The sequence below is a fragment of the Mustela putorius genome, unplaced genomic scaffold, assembly GCF_011764305.1.
Source record: "Mustela putorius furo isolate JIRA1106 unplaced genomic scaffold, ASM1176430v1.1 tig00000196_pilon_pilon_pilon, whole genome shotgun sequence".
NCBI classification, from domain to species: Eukaryota; Metazoa; Chordata; class Mammalia; order Carnivora; family Mustelidae; genus Mustela; species Mustela putorius.
Genome location: NW_025421310.1, coordinates 11,069,146 through 11,083,425, shown reverse-complemented (window position 1 = coordinate 11,083,425; position 14,280 = coordinate 11,069,146). Strand labels below are relative to the sequence as shown.

At 58.4% G+C, this 14,280-nt stretch overlaps 2 protein-coding genes and 1 pseudogene across 6 annotated transcripts in view; 2 read left to right on the top strand and 1 right to left on the bottom strand.

Moving 5' to 3' along the window:
- The window catches only part of PPFIA3 (PTPRF interacting protein alpha 3), a 23,497-nt gene extending 13,170 nt beyond the window's left edge, over nucleotides 1-10,327 (top strand). For 2 of the 4 annotated variants that reach the window (XM_045077043.1, XM_045077045.1), the window contains exons 16-30: nucleotides 474-696; nucleotides 1,374-1,537; nucleotides 1,667-1,794; nucleotides 2,510-2,603; nucleotides 2,940-3,021; nucleotides 3,724-3,924; nucleotides 5,151-5,213; nucleotides 5,376-5,402; nucleotides 6,475-6,650; nucleotides 7,054-7,151; nucleotides 7,341-7,516; nucleotides 7,605-7,673; nucleotides 7,905-8,076; nucleotides 8,474-8,545; nucleotides 8,633-9,426. In XM_045077043.1, the coding sequence (XP_044932978.1) occupies nucleotides 474-696; nucleotides 1,374-1,537; nucleotides 1,667-1,794; nucleotides 2,510-2,603; nucleotides 2,940-3,021; nucleotides 3,724-3,924; nucleotides 5,151-5,213; nucleotides 5,376-5,402; nucleotides 6,475-6,650; nucleotides 7,054-7,151; nucleotides 7,341-7,516; nucleotides 7,605-7,673; nucleotides 7,905-8,076; nucleotides 8,474-8,532 (1,732 nt within the window). In that variant the 3' untranslated portion in view covers nucleotides 8,533-8,545; nucleotides 8,633-9,426. Of the gene's footprint in view, nucleotides 1-473; nucleotides 697-1,373; nucleotides 1,538-1,666; nucleotides 1,795-2,509; nucleotides 2,604-2,939; nucleotides 3,022-3,723; nucleotides 3,925-5,150; nucleotides 5,214-5,375; nucleotides 5,403-6,474; nucleotides 6,651-7,053; nucleotides 7,152-7,340; nucleotides 7,517-7,604; nucleotides 7,674-7,904; nucleotides 8,077-8,473; nucleotides 8,546-8,632; nucleotides 9,427-10,254 lie in introns of those variants that run through there. The other 2 variants (XM_045077044.1, XM_045077046.1) reach the window with 2 other exon arrangements.
- LOC123391295 lies at nucleotides 2,728-2,826 on the top strand (annotated as a pseudogene).
- Nucleotides 9,571-14,280, bottom strand: HRC (histidine rich calcium binding protein). Of its 2 annotated transcripts, none has more exons than XM_004767345.3 (6): nucleotides 11,394-14,280; nucleotides 11,248-11,318; nucleotides 10,702-10,770; nucleotides 10,394-10,448; nucleotides 9,911-9,947; nucleotides 9,571-9,730 (listed from the first exon to the last, which is right to left on the bottom strand). In XM_004767345.3, the coding sequence occupies exons 1-6, from the start codon at nucleotides 13,183-13,185 to the stop codon at nucleotides 9,694-9,696; spliced, it is 2,061 nt and encodes a 686-aa protein (XP_004767402.1). In that variant the 5' UTR covers nucleotides 13,186-14,280; the 3' UTR covers nucleotides 9,571-9,693. The 2 variants fall into 2 exon arrangements, 1 of the variants encoding a protein (XP_004767402.1); XR_200577.3 differs by having other exon boundaries at nucleotides 9,595-9,730; nucleotides 9,816-9,947.

The following is a 14,280-nucleotide window of genomic DNA, read 5'->3' as shown; positions in this document are numbered from 1 at the left end:
GAGATCATAAGTAGGCAGAGAAGCAGGCAGAGAGAGAGAAAGGGAAACAGGCTCCCTGCTGAGCAGAGAGCCCGATGCAGGTCTCAGTCCCAGGAGCCTGAGATGATGACCTGAGCCGAAGGCAGAGGTTTAACCCACTGAGCCACCCAGGCACCCCCCCCCCCCTTAATGATTTTTTGATTTTATAGAACCATGTGGTTATCATCATGGAAGCCTTGATTCAGACCCTGATATTCCTGTTGTCCCTTATACCTCCATGACCTTCTGAGCCTCTCATGACCCCTTGACTGCCCTTGAACCTATGAGGCCATGATGAATGCACCAAGACCCTCTGACCTCATTATGCTTTCCTGAGAAATCTTTTACCCCCTACCTCCAAGCCTTCCTGGCCTTTTGAAATCCCCAGTTGCTTGCCTCTGTCCCCATTGCTTGCTTCTGTTCTCTCACCCAGTCTGCCCCCTTTTCCTCCTCAGGCTTATCCAAGAGGAGAAGGAGACAACGGAACAAAGGGCAGAGGAGCTAGAGAGCCGGGTGTCTGGCTCTGGCCTTGACTCCCTGGGCCGCTACCGCAGTAGTTGCTCACTGCCCCCCTCCCTCACTACCTCTACCCTTGCCAGCCCCTCCCCTCCCAGCTCTGGCCACTCAACACCCCGTCTGGCACCACCTAGCCCTGCCCGTGAGGGCACCGACAAAGCCGTGAGTGTTCTGGAGTCTCATTTTGGTGGGGTGGTGGGGGGGTGGTGAGATTGGAGACAAGGCTCCCCAACCAACAGCAGCAAAACCCCCTCACACCAGTGATTTCTCAAAAGCAGCCTTCACTTTCTTTACAAGATCCAACTTAGAGAATGTAGTGGGGAGGCTGAGCCATGGGGTTTCTGAACCCTAAGTAGTACTTTAGTCAGATCTGGCCTGCTTTTACCTGTTTTATGCAGTACATGTCTTCATTTTTTTTTTTTTTTAAGGTTTCTGTGACTAAACATACATTTGAGAGCTAATACTAGATCCTCAGAATGGATCTTTGAGGAGGAATAGGACATATTAGTCCCATTTCATTGCCTTGCACCCAGTTTTCTGACTTCCAGAATGTGTAACTCATTAGCTTTCCTTGAGCCTGAGCAGATCCCACTCCTGACACCAGAAGCTGGGATACCTCAAAACCGGCCGGTCAAGCTCCAGGCCGACTCATTGCCTTTATGTTTCTGCAGCTCACCCCACCTGGTCTAGGCTGCTTTAAGAAATGGTACCCCAAACTAGGGGCATCCCGGACACCCCCTCGTAGACATCCCAATGAAGGGATCCCTCTTCATCCCTAATGAAGAGCCCCAGCATGACTCCTCTAATTTATTTCAGCCTCTCGGCCTTTCTGTCCACAGAATCATGTCCCCAAGGAGGAAGCTGGGGCTCCACGAGGGGAGGGGCCAGCCATCCCAGGAGACACCCCACCTCCCACTCCCCGTTCTGCCCGCCTTGAGAGAATGACACAGGCCTTGGCACTGCAGGCGGGATCCCTGGAAGATGGTGGGCCCTCTCGGGGAAGGTCAGCAGGGACAGTGGATGGGATGAGGGAGGGGCTTGCTTGGGAGGGTGTGTTGGGGGAAGGGGCAAGGACTTTGCAGGGGAGGAGACATCTCAGGGGGTGTGCCCTCACTCTGTCCTGTTCACCCAGTGAGGGCACCCCAGATTCCCTGCACAAAGCCCCCAAGAAGAAGAGCATCAAGTCATCCATAGGCCGTCTCTTTGGCAAGAAGGAGAAGGGGCGAATGGGACCACCAGGCCGGGACAGCTCTTCTCTGGGTGAGGACCCTGATGTGAACCCTGTCTCCTTTCCTCTCTCCCTTCTTTATTTCTTCTCTTCCTTCCTTCTTCCTTTTCACAAATTCACTTGACATTCATCTGAGAGTCTTCATTCATTTGGTAGTTCAAAGGATGTGAAAGGGTCAGGACTCTGCAGAGGTAAAGGAAGAGGGACAAGGACAGGGCCCTTTGAGGCCTGTCTGGGTTACTGGAGGTGGGGAGCTAAATGAATGTTATTATTGCATTTACCTATTTTTTTAAATAGAGAAAGAGAGAGGACCACCTAAAGGCAGGGCAGATGGTGTGCTGGAACCTGCTTGTACTGGCTTGTGAAAGCCAAGAGTTTAATTTTCAGGGGTTTTATGGGCTTGCCTGACCTTACATCGGTAGCCTGAAATCGGTGGGATTCTTTACATCATGGGAATCGGTGAACACCACAAATCGGGGAATATGCCCTCCCTCCCTCCCTCCCGTGCAGAGAGTGGTGAAACTGTTACCAGCATCCCTCTGCCCCCTTACCGAGGCCAGCCCAGTGAACCCAGCCCTATGCTGGGCACGTCTCCAGTTCCCACCCGGGAGGTGGAATCACTTCTTATTTGGCATTATCACTCCCCTGGGGCCTCTGCTTCGCTGGCCTCCTTCTCAGCACCCCTGATCTCAGAGAGTCTCTTTCCTATTTGAGACTCTCCAAACTCCGGTCTCTCCCTGCTTTCAGCAGGAACACCCTCAGATGAGACACTGGCCACAGACCCTCTGGGGTTAGCCAAGCTGACGGGCCCAGGAGACAAGGACCGACGGAACAAGAGGAAGTGAGTGTGTGTGTAGGGTGGGTTGGGGGTTAGGGGAGGCCACTTACAGAGAGTCACTTTTTTTTTTCTTTGCCCCGTAAACCTTCTACGTCTTCTACCTTTCATAAAAAGTGCTTTGCGGGCTCAGTTTGGCAGCTGCTGTACTAACAGTGGAACGATCCAGAGATTAGCATGGCCTCTGGACCAGGATGCCAGGCAAATTCATGAAGCGTCCCATTGAGAACTAGAACTGTGCTTTGAAAGGGGTTTGTGGGGAAGGGCCCCATCCGGGAAAGCTGGTGGGGGGAGGTGTCTCTGTCCCTGAGAGCTCCTACCCTACTAGGCCTCTGTCCCCAGGCACGAACTTCTGGAAGAGGCCTGCCGCCAGGGCCTGCCATTTGCTGCTTGGGATGGGCCCACCGTGGTCTCCTGGCTGGAGGTACTGGGACCCGAAATGCCCCGACTCTTGATCCCCAACTCCTGTGACAGCCCTGCCACTCAGAATCACCACGGGCCACCCAGCATCCTCCTCCTGGCCCAGGGAGGGTGGGTGCAGGGGGATGAGGCCCTGAAAGACTTCAGCCTTCCTGTTGATCTGAACGCCTTCCTCCTCCTTGTCCCCCTCCCCCTGCGCCTTTGTCCGTGCCCCACTCGGTCCTGCTGTCCTGTTGGCTTTCTCTGTTTGTGTCTCCCCACATCTCTCTCTCACTGTCTGGGATTATCTGGGCCTCTCTCCCCATCTGTGTTACTGTCCTTCCCCGCATTTCTTCCCACGTCTCTGGGTCTTTCCACGTGTCTCTCCCAATGTCTTTGCTCCCTTCCCTCCCCATCCCTCTTTCCCTTCTTTCCCCAACCCCATCCGGTGACGGTGATTGTGACTCTGGCGACTCTGACGTTACCCTCCGGCTCCCCTGCCTCATCCCCCCCTTTCCCCGTGTCCCCTCTGACTCCCTCTCTTCTTGTTTGCCTTGCCCCATCTCCATCGCTGCTCACTGACCACTTTCCCGCCTCTCCCATCTCCCTCTCTCCTTTGCTTTCTGTATCTCTCCTGTCTCTCTGGTGTCTCCCCCAATGTTGTCTCTGTCTCTCCCTGTGTGTCTCTTCCTTCCCTCTCCCCGCCTCCCGTCCTCCTTCTGTCCAGCTGTGGGTAGGCATGCCTGCATGGTATGTGGCTGCCTGCCGGGCCAACGTCAAGAGCGGGGCCATCATGGCCAACCTGTCAGACACGGAGATCCAGCGGGAGATCGGCATCAGCAACCCGCTGCACCGGCTCAAGCTGCGCCTGGCCATCCAGGAGATGGTCTCCCTCACCTCGCCCTCAGCGCCCGCCTCCTCCCGCACGGTGAGCGTCCGCGGGCCAATCCCACCCCTTGCCGCCTTGGGGCCCCGCCTCTTGCCCTCAGACCAGCCAATCCTGGGCTCGCGCACTTCGGCCCTGTCTCTCAGACTCTCACCCCCTTGTGTCTCAGCCCGATTGGATTATTTTTGCGGGGGCGGGGGAGCCCCTTCTCAGGTCTCCCAGCCTCCCCTCTACCTCCGTCTGTCTTACATAGACAGGACCCCATCCCCATCCGGGGGAGAAATCCGAATTCATATGGTTCCTTACAAACTCGTTGATGAGCGCCCCCCACCCCCACCTTCTCATCCTCGAGGTCTCAGCTCAAATGTCACCGCCTTCAGGAAGCCTCCCAAACTCAACGATTAAACTAGTCACTTGCCCCATCACCCCAGTACATTAACACCTAATTTCACTCCCTAGTGTTTATGGCCTTCTAATAGTTTATCCTTTTGTTCCGTCCCCAAACATCTGCATGCCATGCCCAATCCGGCAATTGTTAACTACTTGTCCGAGTTGCTGTTTGCGCGTGCGCCCTTGCGTGCGTGTGTGTATCTGAGACCCTCCAGTGTAATTTGTGGACACCATTACTGGTTAGTCCGCAAAAATTACGTCATCGGGTCATCTTCGAGCAGTAAGAATGTTCTCCCCCGCAGGCACTGCGCCTTTATACCTAAGAACCATTATTGTCAGTTTCAACTCTTAAGTCCATTTTCAAATTTCCCCGCCTGTGTCCCAGACCCTACAACTGTGCCTGGCTCCCATTAGGAGCTACAGAGGAGTCTGAATCCATGTGTGACATCTGAACTTATGGGGCTGTTGGGGGCAGGTGCTCAGTAAATGCGAATACACAGCCCCTTTACCACACTCCAAACTTTTGTCCCACCCCACTGCTGTATCTGCCCCCTTGTTCTGAAAGTCACTTTACACACACCTGCAAGAGATCGGAGAGGTGATGAGCCCAGGGCCACACAGCCATATACCTGGGCAGGCCCTCAATTCAAACTTGAACTTGCCAGACCTCAAAGCCCAAGTACTTTTGCCTGGTACACAGCAGGTGTTCAATAAATGACCTTTCGGTTTCTCTTTCACTGCCTGGCCCACAGCAGTGATGGGCCTTTCTGAGGCAGAAAGCAGAATGTATGTAAGTGGACCTGGTCTGGGCCTCTAAGAACATCTCTCCCCCACCCAGAAGCCTTCTCTCAATCCCCATAACACCCCTGGCCCCTCAGTCCACAGGAAACGTGTGGATGACACACGAGGAGATGGAGTCCCTGACGGCCACGACCAAGCCTGTGAGTGACCCCTGCCGGTGGCCTTGGGGGTGGCATTGACTCTCCTGGGGAGGAGTGCAGGGGGGGCGAATCTCCGTCTGTTCGTCCGTCTGTTTGTTCCTCCCGCCCTCCGCCGGCCCCTTAACCCATCCCTTCTCTCCCCTCTTCCTACTAACGGGTCAGGAGACCAAGGAGATCAGCTGGGAGCAGGTAGGGGGCGCGGGGTAGGACGTGGACGCATGAACAGGCTGTGCACGCTGCATGCGCGCCCCTCTTTCCCGAAGCCCCGCCCCCTCTCTGGAGCGTTCCATCATCACCGCGGGGGGGCTGCTGCGTGGAGCCGGGCTCTGGACTGTCTCACTGTGGCTTGGTGGGGGTCGGTGGAGAAGCCTGGACTAGTCCATCATTAGCGTGGGGCTCGGGCCATTCCATTATCGTGGGTTGCGGGGGCTCTAGGGGCTGATCCAGTGCTGTAACTAGGGGGAGACCTTTTCTTTCTGATCAAGGGGGACTGGGGCTGTTCCAGTGTCCTGAGGCAAAGGGGGGAAGCATCTTGGGGAGGGGCCGCAGGTCAGGCTGAGAAGTTGTCCGGGAAGGAAGAGCTACACTTTGTTCTCAAGAAGGGAGAGGCGTGAACTCCCCTGAGGTAGCCAGCTAGGTTGGACCTGGGTCTTCCTTTACAGTGGGGTGGGGGAAGCGTGGGGGTTGTGGGGGAAGGTGTTGATTGCTTCCTTGCGCGGAGTGAAGGACTTTGGGCTGATCCAGAATACTGTCCTGGGGCAGCTATGGCATGAGACTGGTATTTTTGAACAGTGCGAGAGTGATGGATGGATCCATTATCGTGTCTTGTGGGGACAGCTACATTGAAAGAATCGTTTGTTCCTACTGGGGGAGAGCGAGGTTGGGCTGATGCATTGTTCGGAGCTGGGACTAGTGCTTCTCCCCCTTGACCGCACCAGTAGCCTGAGGCTCTGGTGGGAGAGCAGCTTCTGCTTCCCAGCAGGGGGAGGGTCTGAGATGCTGCAGTGCCGGCAGGTGCACAGGTGATGGTGATCCTGTGGGTCCCGGGCCCACACTCCCAGGAGACAAGGGTCTGCTCTGTTATTAGGAAGGTGTAGGAGACCACTGGATGGGTCCATCGTCCTGAGCAGAGGTTGACCGATGTCCTAAGGTGGGGTGGAGAAAGAACGACCTTGGGTCAGGGGGTTGGAGCGCACTCTCCTACGGACATGGGAAGGGGTCAGAGGGCCTGACCCCTCCCCCCACCTGCCCATGGCCCCAGATCCTGGCATATGGTGACATGAACCACGAGTGGGTGGGGAACGACTGGCTGCCCAGCCTGGGGCTGCCCCAGTACCGCAGCTACTTCATGGAGTCGCTGGTGGACGCCCGCATGTTAGATCATCTTAACAAGAAGGAGCTCCGGGGCCAGCTCAAGATGGTGGACAGCTTCCACAGGTGGGGGCTGCCTGGCCAAGGGGGACAGTCCTGAGGGGAGGCCTTGCTCCTAGAGAGTCGTTGGCCGGTGGGACTGGTGACGGGAACTATCTGTGGCCCTTTCACCCGGATTCTCAGGAAATCCCGAGTTCTGTGTCCCTTCCGCCAATAAGGCGGCCTGCTAGGAAAAGTTCATGTCCTCAGACAGCTTGGCTCGTTGACCCCACATCCTGTCCAGGTTATCCAGTAGGAACTTCCTGTTGGAAATACCCCAAGTCCTGGGAGGGTCAGCGATCCCAAAAACTGACCCAGTAGAACAACTCCCCAACCTTTCCCAGAAGACCACAGCCAGTGGGGAGGGAAGCAGCAGCAGCCGCTGGAGTTGTGAAGGCTCCTCTGTGACCCCGCTTTCCCTACTGCCCAGGGTGAGTCTGCATTATGGGATCATGTGCCTGAAACGGCTCAATTATGACCGGAAGGACTTGGAGCGGAGGCGGGAAGAGAGTCAGACCCAGATCCGGGGTGAGTAGAAGCATAGGAGTCTCCTCCCCCCCTCCCCACACCCGGTGGAGGAGTTTGGAGCAGGTGGGGAGGGGGTGTGATTAAGGGGGGGCGGGGCCAGAGTAGGGGGCGGGGTCCGGAAAACGGAAATGGAGGAGACCTGGGGCTTAAATTGGACCAGCCGGCCACTGAGAGTCGCTTCTGTCCCAGACGTGATGGTGTGGTCCAACGAGCGGGTCATGGGTTGGGTGTCCGGGCTGGGACTGAAGGAATTCGCCACAAACCTCACGGAGAGTGGGGTGCATGGGGCGCTGCTCGCCCTGGACGAGACCTTCGACTACTCCGACCTGGCCTTGCTCCTGCAGATCCCCACACAGAATGCGCAGGTGAGCGGCCGCTCGGCCCGGGGTACACGGGGCACCCCCCACCTCGCAGACTGCACGCTGCTACCCTTCTTCTATCTTTCGTCCCCAGGCCCGGCAGCTCCTGGAGAAGGAGTTCAGCAACCTCATCTCCTTGGGCACCGACAGGAGGCTGGACGAGGTGGGCGCAGCTGCAGTCCCGAGGCTCAGACCCCGTGGAGGCTCCGCTGCTAGTCATACCTGCGGGGCTTGAGCTGAAGGATGGGGCTAGACCGCACCGGCCGGAGGCGGCTGGAGGCGGAGCCAGGGCAGCGGCTGGGCTAAGGGAGAGGTGCAACCCGAGGGGGGCGGAGTCAAAAGAAGGGGCTGAACTCGTGCGGGTTGCTCATCGCCGCTTGGCCTTTATACCTAGGACAGCGCCAAGTCCTTCAGCCGCTCCCCGTCCTGGAGGAAGATGTTTCGAGAGAAGGACCTCCGAGGTGTAACCCCCGACTCAGCTGAGATGTTGCCCCCCAACTTTCGTTCGGCCGCAGCGGGGGCCCTGGGATCTCCGGGGCTCCCTCTCCGAAAGCTGCAGCCCGAAGGTGGGCGGCTCCCCAGGGCGATGGCCCATCCTCCCTTCCCCCTGCTCGGGGTGGGAAAAGGATCAACGTTCCAGAAGCCTCCCTCCAGGTTCTGTGAAATGGCCTAGTCCTTTTCGCCCCGACACATGACGAATGGATTGCTCAGTCTGCCAATTCCCTCCTTCGGGTGTGGAGTGGATTAACCCCCACCCCTCTCCGAAGTGGGAAATGAATCCGCCCACAGTCACCTCGGGCACCTTAGATGAATCCGCAGCTGCGGGAAAGGGAGGGAAACCGGCGTGGAGCTGGGTGTTCGTCGTCATCGCGGGAAGGGAAGTGTGTGTGTGTGTGTGTGTGTGTGTGTGTGTGTGTAACACGCGTGCGCACCAGACCAAACCACTGCTCGCTCCCCCTCTAGGCCAGACTTCTGGGAGCTCCCGGGCAGACGGCGTTTCGGTCCGGACCTACTCCTGCTAGTGTAGGCCTCCAGGTGAGGACTGTCCTGGGCGATCTTGGGGTGTCGGGGCGGCACTATGGATCTTCACGGCTCCACGTACTGCCCCCGGCGTCAATGCAGGTGACCTCACTCGGATGGAAGAATCTTCCAGAGGCTGGGCTGTTCCCCCTCCTGCCCAGAGTATGGTCTCGCCGGGGAGAGCGGGCGGGGGAGCTCGTGCCGCGGACTGGACCATCTGTACAGACGAGCGGGGAGTGCGAGTCCCCGCCTCACAAAAGGACTGGGCCTGGACCAAACCACACGAACTGGACTGAGAGGGGGAACGAAGAGGGCAGGAAGAAATCCCGCCCCAAACTTCCGCCTCCCTTTTCTCTACTTTGTAATTTATTGATCAGTTTCCGATGGGAGATGGATGCCCTTTCCCCGCGGGAAGGGAGCGGGGCTTCCCTCCCAGGCCGCATGCTAGGAGAGGCTGCCCGCTCCCCTTTCTCCTCCCCAGTCGCGGGGCCCAAGTCTTCCTTCTTCATCCGAAAGGAGGGGAGGGGGGACTCGCTGCTACAAGCCTCGCGCCATGTGCCACTCATCCCCGCCCCGCCGCGTCAGGTCGCCGGTGCCTGGGGTCAGCTGCGGATGGAGTCCCTTCTTCCTCCCCAGTGTCTCGTGTCCCCGGGGCCTCTCCGCCCCCCGTGCTGTGGCCGTGTCCGTGCCCCGGGGGTAGGGGGTGCAGAACTGCGCTCCCGGTTCCCCTCCGGCTCCGGGGTTTGCATGGGAGAATCCTCTTTCCACGATGCCACTGGGCGACGTGGCGTGGGGGGAGGGAGGACGGTGGGGGAGCCCTCGCCCGAGACTCTTGGTCGGCCTCCCTGCCCCAGGCGTCACTCAGTGATCACGGGTAAAGAGAACTGTTTCAAAAAGCTCCCGTGTTGCCTGATTTATTTGTCAGGACCTTAGGAAAACCGACCTCCTCAGGAAACCGGGAGGCCGGACCGCCCCTCCCTCCCACCCATGAGTTTAAGTCCCAAGTCCCCACCCGCACCTTCACTGGTGCCCCGAGAATCCGGACCCCACGCCTGACGACGAGGTTTCGGGGAGCATGTTTATTCATACTGCAATTCAATAAATACGGCTCATGGGAAGGGGTCGGAGGACCAGGCCGGTGCGTCTGCGCCCCGGCCGGATGGTCAGGGTTCCGGAGTTTCCAGCATGTCCGCCAGGGCTCTGGAGAGGAGGACTCGAGGTTAGCCCAAGTGCCCAAAGCTCGCCCCAGGCGTTTCGATGGGGATGTTAACCTGCCCATTTTTACCGACAGGGCAATGGAGTCCCAGGGTCGTCCAATCACTCAGCGGGACTGCGCCTCTCTAAACAGGGCCCTCAGACTGCCCCCCTCCACACACTTACTGGTACAGGGAGGAGGAGAAATAGTCGACGTAGCTTCCTGTGGGAGAAATGATAAGAGGCTTGAGCGGTACACCACAGGCGAAATTAGAGGAACCTGGAATCCAGACTAGCTCTGCCCCCCCACCCCCTGCTCCCCCTTGTCCTAATTCCTTCCCTAAATTGAATTCCTTCTGTTGGGACGCCTTTCAATCCTGTGCCTCTCTCCTTGCTCCTGGTGTTCCCATTCTCCTGAAGCCCCTTTTTTTCCAGTTCTACCTGCTTTAGCAGGCCCATCCCTCAACCTGCCTGCCACCTCTAGCCTAAGTAAGGCCTCAGTATCTAACCCCACCCCTCCCTCGGCCCAGGCCCCGCCTCTCCGCGCGCGCCCCGCCCCACCCGCGGACTCCCAGCCTTGGCCACGCCTCAGCGCTTAGCCACGCCCTGCAGCCTCCCCGGCCCGCCTGTTGGACTGGGCTCTGCTTCCACGGAGTTTGCCTGGCTTACCCGGCGTGCAGACCGTTTCGCAGACCAGCGGGCAGAGGTAGCAGAACTGGCAGTGCTGGGGGCGGGGATGGGGAGAGACACAAGTGTAAGACATGGTCTGGGTGGAGCCGGGTTGGGGGCGGGTGCCGGACAGGGGCCCTAGTCGGAGGTTAAAGTTAGAGGTGGGATCGAGTCAAGGTAGCACCAGGGATGGGGATAGAGGGTTGGGTCAGTCTCAAGGCAGCGGCGAGGATTTGGGACTGTGGGTGTCCAGGGGGCCCCCGGCCGTCCTGGGGCCTGGTGGAACCTGGGTCCTGGGAAAGTGTCACCTGGCACTGGTCGCAGTGCTCCCCCATGTTCTCCTCGTCGCAGTGACAGTTCTCACATTCAGTGCATCTCTGAGGACGGGAGGATTCAGGTCTGGGGATACCATTTAAGAGCCACCCGCCAGCCCTTCACCCTGCCCCCTGGACATTTCCCCAGCTCTCCATGCTCATTACCTCCCACACTGAGCTCAGCAGCTTCCCCCCTGTTCCCCTCTTGCGAGGTCCCCCTGTCGCTGTGGGCTGGACCTGTGGGTGTTTTCTTCATGCCTTCTCCCTGTTCTCCCCACAGCCTGCCAGGCCCCAGTCCCATTCCACCCACCCTCGACTCCGCCACAGACCCTCTCCTCCATCCCTGAGTTGGCAGGTACAGCTCAGGCCCCACTTCCTCCCAGACCCTTGCCCCGGCCTCCTCAGCTTCCCAGCCTCCAGTCTGCCTGCTGCATGGCCCCAGAAGCATCCTTCTTCACCTGGCACTGCCCCCAGGCACCTTAGAGCCCCGGGACAAATTCCAGGGACAGCCTGGAAGATGGACCTGGGCTGGGCACTCACATTGCAGAAGGAGCAGTAGCCGCACAGGGACCCAGGCTGGTAGTTGCTGTACTCCTGTGCCCCCTGCAGATCTGTGGGGACAGGAGAGCAGCAGTGAAGCACGCTGACTCCGCTCCTCCCTGCCCTCACCTGGCCAGACCACTTACCTGCCTCCTCGCCACTCTGCTCCTCACTGGAGCCACGCCCGGCCACCTCCCTCCTGGCCATAGGGTTAGGGATGAGGGTGAAGGGGAGCTCCTCTTCCTCCAGCCCATCTTCCTCCTCTTCCCCCTCCCGGTGGTCTTGGCTCAGTGGGGTCTGAACCTCAGCCCTCCCTTCCCTCTTCTCTTCCTCCTTCTCTTCCTCCTCCTCCTCCTGGCTCAGGCTGAGGCCATGACCTTCCTCCTCATCTTCTTCATCCTGCTGATCTAGGCTGCCATGGTGGGTGCCTTCTTCTCCCCGTTCTGAGCTTTCATCGTCTTCCTCGTGGGAGCTCTGGTTTTCCTCCTTCTCTCCCTCCTCAGAATCTCTCTCCCTCAAATGGCTTCTATCCTTGACCCCCATGTATTCCAGGGGCTGGTGGCTAATCTCATCTTCCGCAGACCCTCTGTGGCCAGGCCCTTCATCTTGGTGGCCTTGTTGCTTGTGGCTGGGAGCCTGTTGATCAAGCTTGTCAGAGATGTCCTCATCTTCATCCTTGGGGACTCCGTGGGCAGGGGCTACTGACTTATATTCATCTGGAAAGTCGTCCTCCTCCGTGCTCTCGGGGCCCGGGTGTTGGGAGCTTGCAACGTGGTGGCTGAACATGACTGTGACCTCCTCTTCCTCTTCCTCCTCGTCTCCAAGGTGAGTATGTCTGGGAATCTGGTGCCAGTGTTCGGTAGACTCATCCTCATCCCCATCTTCGTCTCCATGGCCTTGGTGTCTGTGGCTGGGGATATGGTGATGGTGTTCATCTGAGATGTCTTCGTCTTCTTCCCTCCCATGGCCTCGGTGCCTGTGGGCCTGGTGTCCATTCTCAGTGGACATGTCCTCTTCCTCATCTTCTCTGTGGCCTTGGTGTTCGTGACTGGGGCTATGATCATTGTGTTCATCTGAGAGGTCTTCATCCTCTTCCTTCCCGTGGCCTCGGTGCCTGTGTCCGTACTCGGTGGAGATGACCTCATCATCATCATCACCTTCTTCTCCATGGCGTCGGTGCCCGTGGCTGGGGACATGATGGGGATGTTCATCTGAGAGGTCTTCATCCTCTTCCCTCTCGTGGCCTTGGTGCCTGTGGGCCTGGCGTCCGTACTCGGTGGAGACATCATCATCATCCTCATGGCCTCGGTGTCCGTGGCTGGGGATGTGATGGGGATGTTCATCAGAAGCATCTTCATCCTCTTCCCTTCCGTGGCCTCCATGCCCATGGGCCTGGTGTCCATACTCAGTGGAGACCACCCCTTCCTCTTCATCTTCATCATCCTCTTCTCCGTGGCCTCTATGAACGTGCTTGATGGTATGATGGTGATCCTTGCTGGACTCAATTTCATCCTCATCCTCGTCTTGGTGGCTGTGGCTTCTGTGGCTGAGGAAGTGGGGCCCGGGCTCATCTAAATCATCCACATCTTCGCTCCTGTGGCCTTTGTGCCCATCAGCCTGCTGAGCATGTTCGGAGAAGACCTCCTCATCCGGGATGTTCTCTTCTCTGACCTCGTGGACTTGGTACCTGTGGTCTCCGTGACTATACTCCCTGGAGACGTCCTCATTCTCATCTTTGTGGCCTCTGTGGCTGTGCATGGAGTGGCCAAAGTCACCAGACATGTCCTCTGAGGGCCCCACGACTCCCGCATTGTTGTTCCAGTTGCTGGGGCCCGGCCCAGCCCCTCTCAGCTGCTGGGTCATGGCGGGGGGGAGGAGCAGGCTGGCCACGGCCACCCAGAGGAGAGAAGTGTGCAGCCATGGCCCCCGGTGGCCCATGGGGACAGACAGGCAGCAGAGCTTCTCCTAGGGCTGGCTGCAGCTGCCTCTGTGGTTCTGTGGACGAATGTTGCGTTCCTTGCCCCTTCTTGGGTCCTTCTGGTTCTTTCTGCCTGTGTCTTTCCTTTGCTATGTCCCCTGTTGCCTCTGCCTGTCTGCCTTCCTTCTGGCCCTCACGGCTGGACCCCCCTCCGAGGCTGTCTCAGGAGCCCCCTCACCCCCCTCTCAGGCCCTCCCTCCCCACCTCCCAGCCAATAGGGTCTCTCTCCTCCCCTCTCTGTGGCTAAATTTACTTTCTGCCCTGAGTTATTCTGGGTCAGTCCCCGCCTGCCCCTCCCCTCCTGGTCTTCCTCCTCCCAGAGCTGGGGAAGGGGCAGGTGAAGGGGTCTTAGCCTGGCCAGGACTGGGGACCAAGGGCTTGACTTGGCTGCCAACAAGGTCATGTTTGGTAGCAGCAAAGATAATGGGTAGACTTTTAGTGGGCCAAGTTGGGGGGAGCCTAAGACAACTGTGGGGGCTGGAGGGACCCATCCGAGAAGAGAGACCTCTGCCACAGAAGGATTGGGGATTGGATTCTGGGGAGTTTCTGGCCAGAGGGGGAGCCTTTGCCGAGTGTGGATGACAGTATGGAGGCCCTGGACAGGGGTGGAAGGACCTCTCTCCAGCACACACACCTGTGACCTGCTGTCCCTGGAGCCAAGGGCAGGAGACCAGGCCAGGCCAGCTCTATAAATACAGCAAGGGGGGGTGGGGGGCTCAGGTTACCCAGCTAGGCCGCAGCTGTCCCTGTCAGAGCTGGCAGGAGACATGTGGCCCTGCCTGTCTGTGGGTCACTATCTCCCACTCCTCACCCTGTCACTATTGCCCTGGCTCTCTGGGTCCCCAGCCCTCTTTATGGGACTCCCTCTCTCATTTCTGCCACCCACTGTTCCCCAGCCACAGGATTCTACTATCTTCCTGTCACTCAGAGTGTCTGCTCTCCACCGAACTCTTTGTTTTTCTCTCTCTGAGACAGTGTACCCCCCCCATCTCTGTTCACCTCCTTTCTGATTCTCTGCCCCCTACCTAAGTTTTTGTGCCACCCCCCCCACCACC

What these genes read in the sequence shown, in the direction of transcription:
- HRC (XM_004767345.3), bottom strand. Translation starts at nt 13,185, where the DNA reads ATGGGCCACCGGGGGCCATGGCTGCACACTTCTCTCCTCTGGGTGGCC. An exon ending in GCAGAGTGGCGAGGAGGCAG is followed by an intron (nt 11,319 to 11,393) that starts GTAAGTGGTCTG and finishes CTGTCCCCACAG; the next exon opens with ATCTGCAGGGGGCACAGGAG. An exon ending in GCTACTGCTCCTTCTGCAAT is followed by an intron (nt 10,771 to 11,247) that starts GTGAGTGCCCAG and finishes TCCCGTCCTCAG; the next exon opens with AGATGCACTGAATGTGAGAA.